The sequence below is a fragment of the Patiria miniata genome, unplaced genomic scaffold (genome assembly GCF_015706575.1).
Source record: "Patiria miniata isolate m_02_andy unplaced genomic scaffold, ASM1570657v1 HiC_scaffold_7, whole genome shotgun sequence".
NCBI lineage: Eukaryota > Metazoa > Echinodermata > Asteroidea > Valvatida > Asterinidae > Patiria > Patiria miniata.
The window spans coordinates 9,480,574-9,500,543 of NW_024037074.1; the positions used below are offsets into that span (position 1 = coordinate 9,480,574).

The 19,970-nt window shown below is 41.0% G+C and overlaps 2 protein-coding genes across 3 annotated transcripts in view; one reads left to right on the top strand and one right to left on the bottom strand.

Annotated features, from left to right (window-relative positions):
- The window catches only part of LOC119718769 (DNA polymerase theta-like), a 39,085-nt gene that overhangs the window by 6,785 nt on the left and 12,330 nt on the right, over positions 1–19,970 (top strand). Inside the window, exons 7-15 of the mRNA XM_038188179.1 lie at positions 153–365; positions 8,090–8,229; positions 10,286–10,493; positions 12,285–12,436; positions 13,608–13,926; positions 14,526–14,769; positions 15,045–18,904; positions 19,436–19,573; positions 19,717–19,874. Of these exons, the coding sequence (XP_038044107.1) occupies positions 153–365; positions 8,090–8,229; positions 10,286–10,493; positions 12,285–12,436; positions 13,608–13,926; positions 14,526–14,769; positions 15,045–18,904; positions 19,436–19,573; positions 19,717–19,874 (5,432 nt within the window). The remainder of the gene's footprint in view (positions 1–152; positions 366–8,089; positions 8,230–10,285; positions 10,494–12,284; positions 12,437–13,607; positions 13,927–14,525; positions 14,770–15,044; positions 18,905–19,435; positions 19,574–19,716; positions 19,875–19,970) is intronic.
- Positions 3,221–5,939, bottom strand: LOC119718770 (neuromedin-U receptor 2-like). Of its 2 annotated transcripts, none has more exons than XM_038188181.1 (2): positions 5,143–5,939; positions 3,221–4,886 (listed from the first exon to the last, which is right to left on the bottom strand). In XM_038188181.1, the coding sequence occupies exon 2, from the start codon at positions 4,605–4,607 to the stop codon at positions 3,525–3,527; it is 1,083 nt and encodes a 360-aa protein (XP_038044109.1). In that variant the 5' UTR covers positions 4,608–4,886; positions 5,143–5,939; the 3' UTR covers positions 3,221–3,524. The 2 variants fall into 2 exon arrangements, with proteins under 2 accessions (XP_038044109.1, XP_038044110.1); XM_038188182.1 differs by having other exon boundaries at positions 4,982–5,939.

Here is a 19,970-nt window from a genome sequence, read left to right on the forward strand (position 1 = left end):
ATTAGATTGAGTATGCAAGCAATGCATATTTGACAACGTTTTGCTTTGAAGCTTTTAAAGAAAACTTGTAAACAACATAACTCAAGCCTTGATTTGGATTATGAATCACAAATACATTTATCAAGTCTATTTGACCTGTTTCATGTGTACAGGTTTGAGTTTTGACGAACGGGACATCGTCGAGGGGGCCTTCCGTCAGAGCAGCATCAAGATCCTGGTGGCCACTTCCACCCTGTCCTCGGGAGTGAACCTACCCGCCCGGAGGGTCATCATCCGCAGCCTCATGTTCAACAGGAGGGTGCTGGACCCCCTGGTCTACAGGCAGATGGCTGGCAGGGCTGGCCGGAAAGGGGTGGATACTGAAGGTGAGGCAGGAAAAGACAGACTGACAAACAGATCATTTCATAGACTGACAAGCATGCACATAAAAAAGTTATAGACAGATAGGGGAAAAAAGAAAACAGTTGGATACTAAAGGTATGGAGGAAAAGACAAACGACAAATGTCTTTGGATAGACAGACAGACAGTAAGCCAACTAATAGATAGACAAACAGGGAAGTGATGCATAATGATCAGGCAAAAAAGAATAAGACAGATCAAACCAACAGACCATTATATTGAAAGACCAACAAACGGTAAGCCAACTAACAGATAGACAAACAGGGAAATGATACATAATGATCAGGCGAGGAAGAATAAGACAGATCAAACCAACAGACCATTATATGGAAAGACAAACAATACGCCAACTAACAGATAGACAAATGAGGAAATGATGCATAATGATCAGGCAAGAAAGAATAAGAAAGATCAAACCAACAGACCATTATATGGAAAGACCAACAAACGGTAAGCCAACTAACAGATAGACAAACAGGGAAATGATGCATAATGATCAGGCGAGGAAGAATAAGACGGATCAAACCAACAGACCATTATATGGACAGACAGACAAACAATAAGCCAACTAATGGACAAACACATGATTCATGATGATCAGAAGATGGACAAACGGGGAAGGGGTTTATGACAAAAATCACAAAGAAGATGACAACTAACAGATAGACAAACAGTCTGAAGGTAAGGACGAGGTGAGAGACTAACAGACAGATTTGCGGATGGAAAAATCAAGTAACTGACAGATAGGCTCAGTAAAATCAAACATCATGGGATAGACGGACAGACACACAACAAAAACAAGTAGCATATGGACAAACAGGGAAGGGGTGGCAAGAAGAAACGAGTGACTGACGAACAGATCACTGGATGGATGGACATTAAAAACATGGAAAACAAACAGAAGAGAGGAGGACACTGACAATCTTTGCTTGGGGAAAAGCAGTTATAACGTTTAATCTTTAATACAATGGAATCTTTATTTATCATATGATGTAATCTTTATTACAAAGGATTTACTTAAGCCAGAGTCCATCATTTACAGCTATCCATATAGTAACTGGCGTAATTATTATTGAAAAACATACTTGGTTGAAAGATAGTACGGGGACTAAACTCCCTGTGAAATTATTCTTTCTGGCAAGCTGTCATTTTGAAGAAATCATCAAAAGAAGGCCTTTCCAACGGTGCTTCTTCAGAAGCATCGTAGGAAACTCAAATTAGTAGTTCATTTTGTTATTCGATGAAGCGTGCCCAAGCATTGGCATGACGCACACGCACTCGCGGTTGCTTTAATTCGTCGGATCAGTGCGCGACTTTGCGTAGCTGCAATCGGCTCAGTGAGAAGGTTTCTCGGATGCTGAGTTCAGGCCCAGTTCAAAACATGATTCAGCAACTTTTGATTTGAAATCGAGATCCTAGAATGTTGTTTTTCTCGAAATATACAGCTAAAGCTGAGCTGAAACTTCATCAAGTTAGTTGTTCAGCACCCTTTTTTAGATCTTGAGCACTTTTGTTGCTTCAAACGAACAAAATGCACAAATTACAAATGATGGACAATACCTTTAAGGAATGGCCTTGATTATCTGTACTACTGAAATTTTTGCTGGTACAAATGATGCAGTTACACTGGAGCAGCTTTTCACCACACGATTAGTGCAATAAATTACAAAATGTACATAAGTAATTTACCACAGGAAATTAAAAATATAAGCAACTGAATGTACATGTATATTTACCAGCGTATTTGCATTCAGCGTCATGAAATGGGTCAAACTTATAAATTTCTTTTAACTTCCGTGGGGGGGGGGGGGAGGGAGGACTGAATGAGAATCAGTGTCATTTTCTTTCTTTAAAGGTGAAGTAGATCATTTGCAGCTATTCAAAAATAACTGACCAAATTATTGTTGAAAAGCTTACTTGGTTTAAAGATAGTTACATTACTCCCTGTGAAATCATTCTTTCTGGCATGCTGTTATTTTGAAGAAAACAATGAAAGAAGGTCATTTCTGAAGATGAGTCAAGTGACGCATTTTTGGAAATTTTCCATTAGTACAATGTAGTTGGTTTGTAATTGGGCGAATCTATGATTGGGTGCGCGCAAGCGTTGACACGACACACATGCTCGCACGGTTGCTATTATTCATCAATCAATCAATCAAATCTTGAATTTTCCCAACGCATACAAGTACATAATAATATTACTTAACATTTGAATTATTGTGTATGGCTGGATGGAGGTCTCCAAAAAGCATAAGCTTGTCGAGTGGAGACCCCCACTGTAATAAAGAACAATTACAATTACAATTACAATTACAATTACAATTACAATTACAATTACAATTACAATTACAATTACAATTACAATTACAATTACAATTACAATTACAATTACAATTACAATTACAATTACAATTACAATTACAATTACAATTACAATTACAATTACAATTACAGTTACAATTACAGTTACAATTAATTACAAGTACAAGTACAACGATAGGAGTTAAATGACAAAAACATATTGGTACAGAGCTAGTAATATGAAATAAAACTAGAGTTATTTGGTCTTACAAAATGGGATTATTCTACCACATATTTGTTAATTAATTGGGTTTTGTATTTGTGTTTGAATAATGACTCATTTGACACCTTTTCACCTTCCAGTGCGTGACATTACGTACATGTATGTCTGCAATCGGTTTAATGAGAATGTGTTCCGGATGCTGATTTCGGGCGCAATTCAAAATATGACAAAGCAACTTTTGAATTGAAATTAAGACTCTAGACTATGGTATTCTCGGAATATACAGCATTCACTGAGCTTAAACTTCCATCAGGTTAGTTGTTAAGCACCTGTCTTTAGATTTTGAGCACATTTGTTGCTTCAAATGAAACACATGGACAAGTGATCTACTCTACCGGTACATTTATTTAATACAAGAAGAATAACATTTCTGGAGACGAATATCTTGTAATTTTGTACAGTGATTGATTAATTAAAATGATTGTGTTAGATAGTCATTTATATATTCAGTTCTAATTGTATAACTACCACTATTACAGCCTCCAGTTTCATAGAACTGACTTTTGGGGCTCAATTCAACTTCAAGCCATTTCTTGTTCTTCATGCTGTACTGGTTTCTGTAATTGTTGCCAAAGACTGCGAGTTGACAGATCTGTCTTTGTGCTTTCGGCGTTTGCATCTGAAGGCCTGAACAAAGGCAGTGCGGTATTGTGCATTCATCGTACCATAGATAAGTGGATTGACAACGGTGTTAAGCAGCTCCAGAGTTATAAAGACCCACTCTAGAAAAATAGCTTCATCAAGGTTGTGTTCAAGTCTCGCTACCGCCGAGATCCAGTAAATAAGATCAATGATTGGATATGTGGACTGGCAGATAAAAAACACAGCGCCGTTCACAACCAGCATTTTAGCGACTTGATTGCGAGTACGAGATGCTCTGTGGTCGGTTTTTCGTTTGCTCAGCGCGCGTATGATTCGAATATCCATATACACGTTAGCGATCAGTACAATCAGCCAGGTGATATTTGTGAGGGGTACGACTAAGTACCATACCCAATCATTGGCCGGTCCAGGGTATGCCATGGATGATGGGAAACCATCGTACTTTTCATTGTCTGGCCATAGCAGGCAGTTTACATGGAGGCGTACTACACGAGGCAATATAGTACCAGCCAACACTATCCCCACTAGCCAACATATGGCTGTGAATCTATAGGTGCGTCGCCGACCACGGACTTTCAGATGTTTAATGGGATGGCACAATGCGAGGTATCTCTCCACCGATACCATAGTCACAAGCAAAGTGGATGCATAGTAGCCTGCGTTAGTAACAATAAAGAGAGCTGCCAATTCGACCTCACTCTTAAATGGCTGGTGATCTCTAAGTGGGGTCGCCCAGTACTGCCAGATTTTGAACACCGCAGTGCAGTGAAGGTAGAGCAGATCTGCCAGTGCCAAAAATGACAAATATATATTGGTATCCGTTCTCATTTTTGGAACGCGGAACACCATGAAGAGAAACGTGCAGTTGGTGATGACACCAAGACACAGAATTATCGGTATGACATATGCAGCCATGGCAATGTCTACAGGTGTAAAAATGAGTGATGGAACATCCGCTTCTGTGATGTTGTAAGTGCTTTCCTCCGGGCAGTCAACTACTGTGCTTAACCCAGATCCCATTTTGATTACAAATGAAACAATTAAAACAAAACAAAAACGGTACGTGAATCTGCAAGTAAACTTACTACGAGTGCACAATTGAAAAAAAAAACACCACAAAGTATAACTATAAACGTTCTAGGTATATGACTACAAGTTCAACTGACAACAGTAAAAAGAACACATGTGATACAATCTGACCCACAGCTGCAGCTGGCATCTTTTAGCTGTTCTTGGAGTGTCGGAAGAGCTTTGATGACAAAAGAAGCTTCGTTGGATGGTTCTGCTTCAATTTTATCCCTAAAAAAAGACACAAGAAAGAGTTTAGCACCAAGTAATAAGGAAATGGAAATTTGCAATAAAGCATTTCCTAACAAAGTTGCTGACATGATTACCTTCATGTGCTAATTACGAATTCATTTCCAGTGTCTTCTGATCATTTACCACGAAGGATAGAGATTTCCAGCAGTGTGTTTGCAAAGTTTGGAATTCAAATTCATCTGTGAACAGTCCACCCATCCCCCCAACACAAAACGGTAATGTTTGTAACTGGTACCTTTTCAACACTGACCCTGTGGTGCAGTGTTTTTGTTACATTGGCTCCATTACACAGACTGAAGCGGATATCTCTCTGAAGGAAATGAAGACAGAACTGAGCAAATCTTCCCCAGTTTCAATTGTTTGATGTGGTTCTGATGGGTAACGTGCTGTAAAGCGATATTGCAGTCATCAGAAATCTGCTGTGATGTGCAGAAGATGCTGGAAGTATCAGAGTTCGAGCACTTGTTGTTTTAGACAGCAGCTTGAGATCAGACGCAAACGGTTTTGCTCAAGCCTCCCACGTAGTTGTGGCTAACAGCAGCAAAGGTCATCAGCACATGTGTGGTTCCTTGAAGGATGTAGGAAAACAGTCAAACAGTTCATGGTTTTCAACAGCACTTCCATCAAAGAAAGCATAAAACCAAATTGACCTTTATCCAGTCCCCTTGACTTTTGTGGTTGAGGATCCTCCTAGATTCCTGAGACAAGACTCCAGAAAATCCTGTACATCCATGTATGGCTTGCCACATTCATCTTTTCCACTTCCAGATTCTTCACATAATTTCACTGTTTTCTTGAAAAGCCAGCAGTCAGTTTAGATAGTTGTTGATTCTCTTGCTACACATAGCTGACTGTTCCGATGTGGAATGAGAGATTTCAAAGTGAGCAAAGTGTTGTCATCTTTTGTTGGCACACTTAATGGCATGACTACCCTGATAACTTACCACATGAATGCAAAAGTAGTTAATAAAACTGGTAGGGTTCAGGTGATTCATAATATGTATATTTAATGTACAGGTATACCAGCAAAACCAGGAGAACGTTTTGGCGGCCCTTAAACTGGCCGGAACATGTTTCTGACGTCACAGCCGTTACCTGAAACATGTTTCCTGTGCACCGCGAAAACGACTGACCGGAAAATTGTTCATGACGTCATGTTACTGCCTACGTGACTGCACACAACCCAAAAAAATCACGCCGCGACCGGACATGATTAACAATAACATTCAAAGCAAAAGTGGGAGTTTTTTTATAGCGTTTCCCTGAAGTTCTAAAAAGAGTAGGCCTGATATTCTGTATCAACTTTCGTACCAATTGAAGGTAAAAACCCACTATTTAAACCCCATTGATGGTAAAAAGTAACGTCGTCTGCTAAGCTTGTTTACCTTTCCGCCATCTTGAAGCATAAGTGAACTGACCGGAAACTTCAGTTCAACTTTGGTTGAAACAATGTTGCATTTCAGTGTAACCGAAGGGCCAAAACGGCTGCGAACCAGAAACATGTTTACGGTCACAGTGCCAAAACGTGCCCCAGTTACCTTTCATTTGGTTCTTACACTTTGATAGCTGTTGCTACCCGAGTTGTTATGACTTTATAGCCTCAAGTCTTGCGCATCTTTTAATATCACAAACATAAAATTTGAACCATGAATTGCCGCGCAGCGAAAAATTTCGCGCCGCTATGCACCGTGAAAACTTAATTTTCCCATATACGTTGTGTACACCAAGCAGAATTACCATTTGTGCATATGAATAATTAATTAGCCATAATTCCAAAAACATTTGACCGAAAGTTATGAAATTTCTTTGGTATGTTTATGATTTAAGTAGTTCTTTGCATGTACTGAGTTTCACAATTTTTCCCTACTCGATTGCCGTCTTTAATACGATGGAATATTTATGATCATAGGATAAAATCTTTATCACAAAGGATTTACTTAAGGAATGGCCTTGTTTATCTGTACTATTCACATTTTTGCTGGTACAAGTGATGCACTTACAACCTTGAGCAGCTTTTCACCACAGATGATTAGTGCAAAAAAAATTTGGTATTTAATTTACCGCAAGAAATTAAAAATACAAACGACTGATATACCAGCATATTTGTAATCAGTGTCTTGAAATGGGTCGAAATTAAAAATAAAACTTTTAAATCTGGGGGGGGGGATGAAACCAAATGAGAATCAGTGATATTGCAGTCATCAGAAATCTGCTGTGATGTGCAGAAGATACTGGAAGTATCAGAGTTCGAGCACTTGTTGTTTTAGACAGCAGTGAGATTGAGGTCAGATGTAAACAGCTTTGCTCAAGCCTCCCACGTACATGTAGTTGTGTCTAACAGCAGTAGAGGTCATCAGCACATGGGTGATTCCTTTAAGAGATGTAGGAAAACAGTCAAACAATTCATGGTTTTCAACAGCACTTCCACCAACATGAAAAAGCATAAAACGAACAATTATGAAACTCAGTACATGCAAAGAACGACTTATCATGAACATACCCAAGAAGTTTCATGGCTATAGGTCAAAGGGTTTCGGAATTATGGCTAATTAATTATTCATTTGCACGAATGGTAATTCTGCTTCGTGTACATATATAGGGAAATTCACTTTTCTGTTTTCGCTGCGTGGCAGCACGTGGTCTGAATTTTATGTTTTTAGTATCAAAAGATGCGCAAGACTCGAGGCTAAAAAGTCAGAACAGCTCGTGTCGCAAACAATTTTTTTTTTTCAAGGCTGTCACGGAAAAAGTTGAGGAGATTCAACATTTGGTTAAAGGGTTAAAGCAGGCACATTTGAAGTTTCAAAGCAACCAATTTCCTTATTTGAAAATGCAGTGGTGTATCAATCTAAATTGGATCGGGATGTGAGAAAAAATGTTCACGTCAGCAAATATCCTACTTAGTGCCACACCTTGTTCTTTGATTTTCAATTTAGATGATTTTTGTGGGGTTTTGTCAGTATCTGCAACCTCCACCTTAAAACACTTCTCACTTTGGGCTGCTTCTGTGCCTCTAACACCAACGAAAAACTCCATGAAAAAAATATATCTGAGGTAACGTTTGTCACCTGATGATAGTGTGACGCATGTAAACGTCTATTTCTCAGGTTTTGGATTGCTTTGATTTTGATTACCGGGTTTGTGTTATTAAGAGATTAATATCATTATGGGTTTGTTTCCAGGTGAAAGTATCTTGATCTGTAAGCCCAGCGAACGAGACAAAGCCGCCAAGTTGCTGCAGGCTCCTCTGCCACCCGTCCAGAGCTGTCTCAAAAAGCAAGGGCAGGACTTGAGCAACTCTATGAAACGGGCAATCCTTGAGGTACAGTTTTAAAGGGAATGTACATCATTGGCTTTTGCTGTAATTTTCAGCAATGAACTATTTGAGGGGTTAGTATAATAGATCAACTATTGTTACACTGACATGTTTGAAGTTTTGTGGTCGAAAATACTGGGGAAAAAAACAAGAAAAACAAAAATGTCTAAGTAGTCTGGTTCCCTGACTCCACTTAAGATGAAATGGATCAATTTATAGATGTCGGAAAATTGTAATGTAAGGGAACCAGTCTAACTGGCCTGCACCTATTCATGAATATGTAACCAATAGCAAACCAAATTTGGACTGAACAAATGGTAAATTTGGAGCTGTAGGTGAAAAAAAAGTTAGGTTTTCCAATGGTATCGGCAAACCAACCCTTTGACCTATAGTCATGAAATTTCTTGGGTATGTTTATGATGAGTTGCTCTATGCATGTACCGAGTTTCAACATTTTTCGTCACTCGATGGCCAAGATCTTGGGGGGGGGGGGGGGGGGGGAATCCCCTGGTCAACCCCGAGGCTATGCTAATTAGTCTGGCATGCCCCACCCAGGGACTGACTGAGGCCTGGCTGGGCCATGTGTTTTACCTATCAGCGGCTTTAAACTCAAGAAAAGAAAAATCAGAATGAAAAGTAAATTTCCCTATTCAAAATACTCAAGCTAAAAGAATCATACAAAAACCACTAGAAAAGTACTCAATACATCATACACTTTCTGAAACTAGAGTTATCTAAGCAAAATATTATATGGCTTTACAGAAAAATCAAGAAATAAATCCACACTCCAGACCAGAATATGGTCGATTTTGGCCCAGACTGACCATATTGTTACACACACTGAAAAAGTTAAACCATGCTGTGAAATCTCCGACAATAAAACAGAAAAACCTAACTTTCCTCAAGTTCAAAAGAGCTAAACTTTAAACCAAGTGAATGAAATAGTTCAATATATTATCTGAATACTTCACCCTGCAATTTATGCCAAAAATAAAGCAACGCTTCTTACCTGAAAGGAGAGGGAATAAGTAGGCAGCAGTTGGAATTGATGATGATACAGCACTAAAGCATGCTGGATCACATCCACCCCAACCACTGCACCCTCATGTCCAGAAAACACACGGCCCAATTAAAGGTATAGTCCATCATTTGTAATTTGTGCATTTTGTTTGTTTGGAGCAACAAAAGTGCTCAATATCTGAAGAAGGATGCTGAACAACTAACCTGATGAAGTTTCAGCTTAGCTTCAGCTACATTCATTACTGGACCAAGCCCAGTCTAATGTGGCTTTCTTAGCTGTTGGTAGCTTTCCAGCACTTAACTGGCGCATCACTCATCACTCAAATTCTGATGGGAGGCAGGCTGGCTCTAAACAACAGACGCATATACATTGGGGATAGCCTGAGTGCTTATCCAGAACATATTTTATGGTCATCAACTAATTAAATAGCCATTATCTTAATTGGGGGGCATGAATACGAACCCGGGATTCACGGGTTCGCGAAAGCCACATTAGACTGGGCTTGGTCCAGTAATGTTTTTCGAGAAAAACAACGTTCTAGGATCTCGATTTCAAATCAAAAGTTGCTGAATCATGTTTTGAATTGGGCCTGAATCCAGCATCATAGACACGTTCTCACTGAGCTAATTGCAGCTACCACGCGCGCGTGCTCGTCGTGCCAACGCTTGTGCGCGTCTCGCCGAATGACAAAAGGAACTACTAATTTGAATTTCCTACGGTGCTTCTTAAGACGTACCGTTGGAAACGCCTTCTTTAGTTGATTTTTTCAAAATGACAGCTTGCCAGAAAGAATAATTTCACAGAAACTTTAGTCCCCTTACGATCTTTCAACCAAGTATGTTTTTCAACAATAATTACACCAGTTACTTTTTGGATAGCTGCAAATGATGGACTCTGGCTTTAAGGGGCAAGAAAACACAGGGCTAATTAAGGGGCAAGAAAACACAGGGCCAATTAACAGGCCAGAAATCATAGGACCCTATGAAGGGGCCCTATTACATCCGTAAGTTTTTGATTCCTTTTTTTTTTTTTGCTCCCAAGGTGATTGCAAGTGGGGCTGCCTCCACCCCAGATGAAGTGTCTTGCTATGCTGGCTGTACTCTACTAGCAGTCGGCCTAACGCCGGGTTCATCAGATCAAGAGAGGGGTCCAGCTGAAGATGGGGCAACCACAGCGGGGGCCATCCACAGATGTGTAAAGTTCCTGCAGGATCAGGAATTTGTGATTCTCCAGAAGGTTCAGCGTGGAGGTGGGTGTCCCGGACTTCATAAATTACAAATGCAATGGAGCGTGCATATGAGGTCCCCTTTATGACTTTATTGCAAAACAAATAAATACGGGACGAAACAAATCAGTAATAGGACAAAACAAGTAAATATGGGACGAAACAAATCAATATAGGACGAACAAAATAAATATGGGACGAAACAAATACATATGAGACAAAGCAAATAAATATAGGACGAAACAAATTTATACATATAGGACAAAGCAAATACGTATGGGACGAAACAAATACATATGGTTCAAAACAAATAAATATGGGACGAAACAAATATATATAGGATGAGACAAATAAATATGGGACGAAACAAATAAATATACAACGAAACAAACAAAAACAGGATGAAACAAAACAATATAGGGGCAATTCCACGGTTACTCACGTTACATTTTTGATGTATTTTTGAGTTTCCTTGGGCTGTAATTACCTTACTGAAACTGTTATCCCCATGGTAGATAGAGTAGACCTAGACCTACCTAAGCACCAAAGATGACATCCAGAAAAATGTGTAATGTATGATAAACAAGATGCACAAAATCGGTTACTCACGTTACGAAAATGTAATGTGCTTAAGTGGTGCTTAAGTAGGTCTAGCTTAATACACAACGGAGAGTTGCAATATGTAAAAAACGAAGCTATTTTCGCCCTATATTTTTTTTGGTCCTATATCTATTTGTTTTGTCCTTTATTTGTTTTGTCCTATATTTGTTTGTTTTGTTCTATCTATAATTGTTTTGCAATAAAGTCATAAAGGGCGCCTCATATGTGCAAATTGACCAATAAAATGCAAGTGCAAGATTTTATGAGAATATAACACATCCTGCCACCACGTTTAGGATCTACACCAGTGTAACATCCTATTTTTTTGCATTTATTTTGTGTCCTGACTTGGCCCATCCATTCAAGGGCAATAAATGGGTAGTTTGAAAGAAAAGATAGCATTTCAATTCGCAACATATTAAAACTATTGCAAATGTATGACTGTTATCAAATTAAAATTGTTAATTTCCATTCAATCAAACACGCAGAATAACAATTGAGTAAATGCAAGCACGAGAGTCTGTGACTAGGCTTGTCAGTGTTTGGTACCAAAATCAAATATTAATGTGTACTGGCGAGACTTGCATGCTCTACATAAAAGAAATTGGACTGAATTGTTACTGCCCTCCCCCCCCCCCCCCCCCCCCCCAGCGGTACTTTCCTCGCCTTCCACTGCTGTAACCCAGGTTTGAATCCCGCCTGGGCCAACATGTGTATTGGGGTTTTCAGTTCCTACCTAATTTTCCAAGAATTTTCTTCTGTGGTTTTCCTCCCACCTCTAAAACTGTAATTGCTTCTCATTGCTACAGTGCCTTAGGCGCTTTTGAGGAATCCTTAGTAAGAAATAAAAGACCTGTGACAACTTAAGATGTCTTGAAACTTGATTACTCTGGGACGTGGTCTGTAAAGATATGACGCTATTAAAGAGAGCATATCAACACTTGGAGCATGGCCTGTTTCATGGGGAATTGCTGCAGTTCCAATTCCATATATATCGTGTGGACTTCTCTTTTGGGAACTGATATCAAGTATGGTGTGCACAACAAACCGTTCAAAATATTGTTTACTGAGATTGTACTGTTTACCATTTGAATTACTTTGAAAGATTGTTGGTTTCGGGATCAAAATCGGGGGGAAACGGAGTGCAGACAATTTATATCAATGCTTCCAGTTCAGTACTTGAGTGACAAATACTATTATTCCCACAATACCCAGATGAGTCTGAGGAAGTGTTGCGACCCACCCAGCTAGGCAGTGCCACCCTAGCCTCTGCGTTATCCCCAGACGAAGCCCTGGTGGTCTTCTCGGAGTTGCAGAGAGCTCGCAAGAACTTTGTCCTGGAGAACGACCTGCACCTCCTCTACCAGGTGAAGCCTCATTTCGCCTTTCATCATTTCATAATGTGTATTGGCTTATAAATGCCAGACTCTCAGTCCATCAGGCCTGCAACTTTTCCTCAGATCAGCTGATTTTCCTTGTTTTTTACTTCCCATATATGCCATTGAAAATAGAAAAATACTGTACAAAGTCTGGGAAAAATTTGAATTTCCTCTTTTTTTTTTGGTGATTTCCCAGTTGCATGCCTGGTCCATGTGTCTTTCTGGTTTGAGCTGCATTCGAAGGTCTATAGTACATCGTAACATGTTTCTGGACTCTTTGTACCCAATGAAATGATCCATCAACTTTGACCAATTACAGCTGTCATTGATGTCCGACAGGTGTGAACTAAAGTCTGACGTGCCAGCATGTGCATACAATGAGTACAGCTGGAACATTAGGGGTGTGCTTTACAAAGTACAGGAATTGGGAACCAGACACGGGTACCGTTAAAGAAACCTAAAGCCAAATTTTAAATCTTGGAAGTTGCAGCACAGATTGTTCATAAGGGTCTGCATGATAAAAATACCGCATCGGTGTGCGTCAATACAGCAAGATACAAGTGTATACAGTGAGTTACAGGTATATCACTAAATACATGTAGCTTTAAGGTAAATTGCATCTTCGCAAGCATCATGCAAGCTTCCTCAGACCGATGGCTGAGGTATCGATGAACTTCTGGTCGTTGATGGTGCTATTATAGTACGACGGTCTGAGAGAATAGGGTCGTATGTTGAAGCCATGATTTAGATGTAGCCACAGGTATGGGCTTAATGGATCGGTCTACTGTTAGCAAAGAATCTATTTTACATTCTCACCATCCTTGCTGCTAGCGCTGGTTGTTTGGACGGATAGGTTCAAAATAACTTGCTACATATTTGCTGTGTTTGGAGAGAGTATTTCCAAAATAGGCATCCCGGAAATAATACTTGAAATGCAAGATATGGAATGTGCATTGAATTACATGTACACTCAATGTTTTGCACTGTGCATGCTTTAAGTTAGTCATTTGGACCATTTTGCAAGAAATTATGTCTTACCATGGAATCAACTGCGGTACATGGTTTTGGAGGAGTCTTCTTTTGGAAAGTTCATTATCCATAAGAAGTTTCATTTGCTATAACTCACATCAACTATGTGTACCTATCTTGAAATCAACAGGTAACTCCAATCTATGACCAAGGCTTCCAGCCCGACTGGTACCAATTCATGTGCACCTGGGAGAACCTACCCTCAGACCAGCGTCGCGTGGCCGAGCTGGTGGGCGTAGAGGAACGCTTTCTGATCCGCGCTGCTCAGGGCGCCCTCTCGACCCACAACGCCCGGCTGCAGCACGCGCTGGCCGTCCACAAGCGCTTCTACACCACGCTGATTCTCAATGACTTGGTCAAGGAGATGCCAGTGGTCGCGGCAGCCAGGAAGTATGGCTGTGCCAGGGGGCAGCTGCAGAGCCTACAGCAATCTGCTGCCACGTTTGCAGGTACTGTAATTGCAAGGGCTTTAGAGTTAGATCTAGAAGGGTTAATAATTTTGTTCTTTAAGCAGTAACTAGCCTGCAACCAGAGTTGTAGTCGAGTACCTAGTACCAGCTTAACTACCAGAGATTATGATGGCTTGTTATGGAGAAAGCTGCATAAAGCAGACACTGAACAGTAAATCCCCACCAAAAGAATTTAAACACATTAGACAAACTAACCTTTTAAGACAAAAGTATTTGGAAAGTACTCGCCAAGTACTTTTCAAGTACTTTTAGGGTACTTCTGTCTCAAAAGGTTAATTAAAAAGGGGTTTTATGTAACCAAAGTCTCAAAATAATCTTTTCTCTAACACTGACATCATTTTGTTGTCTACTGTCAATGTTTCTCTCGCGTTGTTCGCAAGAAACCGCTCAATACTTGGTAATAAATAAAGTACTTGGAAAGTACTCAGAAAGTACTCGACTACAACTCTGCCACATACCAAGTTTAACTACACATAAGCTATGACCTCTGATTTCAAACATATATTTGTTTGTCAAACATTAATTACCAAATAGTAATTTGATACTAGTGAAGGATATTTTCTATGGTCTGGCTGTAGGTATGGTGACAGCCTTCTGCAGCAAGCTTGGCTGGACCAACATGGAGCTTCTCCTGGCCCAGTACCAGAGCCGTCTGACCTTTGGTGTCCAGCGTGAACTCTGCGACCTCGTCCGGATCTCTCTTCTCAACGCCTTCCGCGCCAGGCTGCTGTACAACAGCGGCTTTGCCTCTGTGGCGGCTGTGGCTGCGGCCAAGCCAGCAGATGTGGAAAGTGTCTTACGCAGGGCTGTACCCTTCCAGAGGTGTGATAAAAATAAGTCGAACATGATTCCGTATTGCAATGTTTGCATTTAAAATAAAAATTAATTTGCACGTTTTGCATTTTTTAAGAGCTGCAAAGCATCTAGTTTTGGCATGAAGTGTCCCGTTTATACTCAAGGATAGAGGAAGCCAGTATCTGAATTCAAATACCTAATCCTTCTATAATTAGCTACAATATTAACCACCAGGTCGTAGGCGGCTTAATTTAAAATAAGAATGTCTTTGAATAAACTCTGTGTTGATGTTTGCCTTTCAGTTCACGAAAAGCCATTGATGAACAACAATATGAAGTTGAAGAGAGAAAGCACTCACGCTGCATCTGGGTCACAGGACGCAAGGGCCTGACAGAGCAGCAGGCTGCCCTGCTGATAGTTCAGGAAGCCAAGGACCTCTTGAAGGCAGACTTGGGAGCTCTTGGAGTTGAGTGGAAGCCACAAGAAGAGCCTCCTCGTTCCTTGACATCACACAATGATGCTGATGAGATTCAGAATGAGAAGAAGGTATCACCTTCAAGAATTCAACCTCCAAGAATCAACTGCGATACAAAAGAACAAAGATCATCTGCTGTCCAGGAAATAGCTCTTCAGGTAGAATCAAAGCCACAAGGGGTGCCTCACAGTCCCCTAATAAGATCTGGTGATGTAGCTGATGAAAGTAGAGATAAGGAGAGGACAATGCTATCGAGAATTCAACTTCCAAGAAGTAACAGTGATGTGAAAGACCAATGCCCATCTGCTGTTCAGCAAGCAGCTCCTCGGGTACAATTGAAGCCACAAAAAGAGCCTCCTCATCCTCTGAGATCTGTCAATATTGTTGATGAGAGTTGGAATAAGGAGCGGACAATGCCATCAAGTATTCAACCGTCAAGTACCAACCTCAGCACAACTGTACTTGATTTAAAATCCTTTCACTCAGTAAAAGTTGACACCAACAAAGATCAATCAAATGATGCAGCTGGAACTCTTGGATTGGTGAGGAATATCCAACGTGATGGGTGCCAACTTTCCCCATCGAAGGTGGCTCAAAAGACTACAAATGATACGTCGAGTAAGACTAAACCACCAGTCAGTGCATCCATCTTTCCAGCAGAGGAACTAAGGCATCAAAACAGTACAACACAAGTGATTCCTGCAAATGGTGTCTGCACAAGAACAATGGGCCAAGGTAGAACTCTGACAATCAAGGCTGATGTTCACATGGATGCTTCACTGTCGGGAAGTACTTCTTTTCAAAACTTCAGCCCCGCTAAACACTGTGAATCCAACCCACGAATAAAAGAAAGTACCTCAAAATCCAAGAGTAAAATTAAACCAATGTCTGATTGCAATTCTGTTATCCATATCAGTCCCCAGTCGTCCAATGAGATGGTTGTGTCTGTACGGGAACGTTGTACCAACCAGATTGCAGCCAATCAAGGCACAGCTTCAACATCAGACGCTGTCATCAAGAAACATGTGAAAGACCTCACCACCCCTAAAGCAGCTACACTCCATAACCAACAAATTGTGCAGGAAACATCTCCAGAATTGTTCTCCCTCCCAAACAGCCCTCCAGTCATGCAAACAGAAACTCCCGTTCCCAACAATGTGATAAATACACCTGCCAAAAACGATAAACCCTCCCCAAAGAACTCTTTGCCAATCTCTCCTTTCTTTTCTCCTCTTGATTCCCAAATGCTTAAGTTCCTTGAGCAACAAGAAAATGCTCACTTACTAGAAACATCAGCAAATATTAATCAGAACCCCATCCAAGTGGTTGAAGAAGCACCACCGACCAACGTCCAAAATCCCAAGAACCCCTCAATGTCTACAAATGCCAAGTTTTCTTTGGTGCAGGAGTCACAGTCTTCTCTAGCCTTTTCACCTCTTGATCCTGAAGTTCTGAGACTAATGGATTGCTACCAAGAGGAAGAGTCTAAGAAAGATCTACAGGTGAAACGAGATGGGGACAAAACTCCCATCTCATCATCCAAATCCTATCAATCATCACCCTCCTACTCCCCTCTGGACTCCCAGGCTATCCTGTTTAATGACAGTACTACAAGCGATCTGAGGCTTTCCCAAGACCAGAAGTCCGCCACACCAGCAGCAGCTGCAGACCTTCAGTTTACATCTTTTCAAACCCTGGACTCCCAGGCCCTGAACCTCATCGATGGATTCCACACCTCCAAGAATGACCTAGCTGCAGAATCGGCATCCCCTGCCTTAAAGTCTCACAACAAAACAAAGATGTCTGCGAAATTCACCAGGAAAAAAAATTCACTCAAGAGCATTCAGAGAAAGAGCACTGTAAAGACAAGATCAAGTTCACACAAGAAGCAAAAGCTTGTCTTGACTTTCTGCCAGACAGAATCACCATACTCAGAGTTCTTCCAAGATGAGGAGATGTCACTTGATCTTGCAGAGACCTTGGAGTGCTCATTTGTCATCGATCGAACTGAGCCTCTCATGGAAGGTGTAAGCACTGCTCAGAGCACTTCTCTAAAACATCCAAACAGGAGTTATAGGCCAGGCAAGCCAAATGCAAGCCATCTTGCTCACGTGAACAGTAGAAGAAAATCTTGCTCAGTCAGGGATACACTAGAGGGCATGGCCACAGGGAATATGGAGAAAGGAGAGCCTCCAGTCTACTCACAGCTAGAAGCAGACTTGGCTCTAGCAGCAGAGTGGAATGACTCTTTCTCTTTTGATGAAGGGGAGCGGGAGGCTATTACGTCACTGCCCAAATCGAATCCTGTCCAGAACAAACAGGTTGGCATATCTGATTCCGGTGGCAAATGTGTCTCAGAGCTTCAACAGAAGGGAAATGTCATGTCTTCAAATGGCCAGAATGCAAACAAGAATGGTAGAATGAATGGCGACATTTGTAATGTAAAAACACCTCCAAAGACTTTATGTAGCACTGCAAAAGTTGGAAAGTCTTCCACAACATTGAGGAAAAGGTGTACAAGTAGGGCAGCAAGATTTGGAGAGACACCTTTATTAGATAGTAGTACTGATAAGAAATTTGATGAGCAGTTGAGCCCAGGCACTATAGAAATGTTGGATCTTTTTGCTGGAGATTCATTTTCTAAGACATCTTGCCCTTCCTCTAAGTTGAAACCTAAGACTCCGAAAAGAAGCAATGGACAGCATGCAAGCAGCACTAACGAATACAAGTCAATGGGAAAGTCAACAAAAACAGTTGTCATTAATCCCACTTCTGCAACCGTTAGCGGAAAGTCTCCGTGTACATATCACCGCAATACTAACCTGAGTAGTGATCCCGGTCTTGTATCTACAAACAAGGAGACTAAGTCCACCAGAGCTGAACGGCTCAAAAGAAGAAGCTCAGAAAGTGTCTCAAAACTTGTTGGAGAACCCATACCAACTAAGAAACCTTTCCGGAAGGAGAGAAGTCCCTCAGTCAATGATGAACCAACTAGTGAGACACCAGACAACAGGAGAAAGAGTGATGGTGATCTCATATCTCCAACACCGCCGAAAGAAAAACCAAACACCCCAAAGCTTTTCAAAGGAACTCCCAAGCACAAATCTTCAAGAGATATCTCTACAGAGGAAGATACCCCTCGATCGTTGCGTCTTAGAGAGCGATTATCAGCTGACCATAAACAAGGTACAAAGTCTTCTAAGGTAGCCAGAAGCTTAGCGAATCAACAAAATAACCAATCTCAGAAGAGAAGAAAGTCTCCAAGATCAAATCAGTCAGTTCATCCAAATCGTCTGGCTTCACCTCCCAACACACAACAACTTGGATCACCACTGAATTCTCACGATGATTTGAACGCTGCGATTCTCCCTGAGCTCCATCTTCACCTGGACAGCGAGAGTAGCTTTGAGGTTGAGCCTCCTACTCCACCAAAGGGCAGACCCTGCAGTTCTCAAAGAAGTGCATCCTCCAGGGAGGCCCAGCATCTTGCCTCAATCCAGCACTCATCTCCCAAGGTCTCCAACACGCAGGGTACCTTCACCATCATCGATGTTTGCTCCAGTAAGGAGCTGTTCCACACATTTCTGAAGGAGTGGAGTACCAAATCCAGGTACTCCCTCTCTGTGGCCTGTGAGAGATACCATCCGCCAGTGGAAGGTAGAGGAATTGGAGGGAACATTAGACAAGGTAAGCCTGTATATTAAATACTTCTCTAACCTCTGGCAATTGTCAAATTTCATCAGTGCCCTTAATCAAATTAAGGAAAGAATGTTGCATCCTGACGCCACTTTTTTCATCATATATTGAAGGTCAGTCATTGCACAGATGTTGAAAAGACATGGATCTGGAATTGAGAAACATTTCCAATTTTGTTAGACGAAACTTTGAAACTGTACTTATCTCTCCATAGACTTTGTACACAACCAAAGAAGTGGCGTCTGGATGCTACTTTCTTTCCCAAATTTCTTTGTATGTCTCGGGTTCGAATCCCACCAGACCAAAACGCAGAAAGATTTGTCAGTCTCTCCCTTATATTGTTGTTTTCCCTAGAATATTGTCTTGGGGTTTCCTCCCACCTCCCCAACGTATCATTTTTGTAATTGTCTTCTGTCCACATTTTTTTTATTCTTGTGAGCTTCAAGAAATCTTTGGTTGCATCACCAGAAACACCAGTGATAAAGCAGATAATGATTAAGTTGTCTTGTTATTTTCTTAAAGCTGCCCCAAGACCCAAGAAGCCTGATGCACTGGATGGTTTCCAAGTAGGAGATGAGAGCTTGATTGTGATTGGTCTAGCAATCTGCTGGGAGGAGAAAGATGCCTACTTCATATCCTTCCAGAGGGAACTTAGCAATGGTCAGTAGCTTGTAATCGAAGAAACTAAAAAAACACCAATAATGTTCCTTATAAAATGCATTTCCCTTTGTGATCATCCAAAGTTCAGTTTCATCTGTGAGCAAAATTGAGAAAGTGAAAGCAATGTAATTTCATCACTTCAGTTGATCCAGATGACAGCTTAGCTCAGCCCCCTTTGGACCCAAGGCTACCAGTCGCTCAACGCCTGCAAGCAGTGAAGACCAACCTGGAATTAGAGAAGTTATCAGTGCGCAACAGAACCCAGGAAGTTGTCAAAATGGCATTTGACTGCAAAGAACATGTAAGATCCCTGACGACTTCCAATTGGCATTTGTTTGACGATGGCTACTTGTATTTCTGGGTTACTAAATATGTTTGAGCTCTGTGATTTCTAAGA

Bases quoted from the DNA above. Each gene is read 5' to 3' on its own strand.
- LOC119718770 (XM_038188181.1), bottom strand. From the start codon at position 4,607: ATGGGATCTGGGTTAAGCACAGTAGTTGACTGCCCGGAGGAAAGCACT.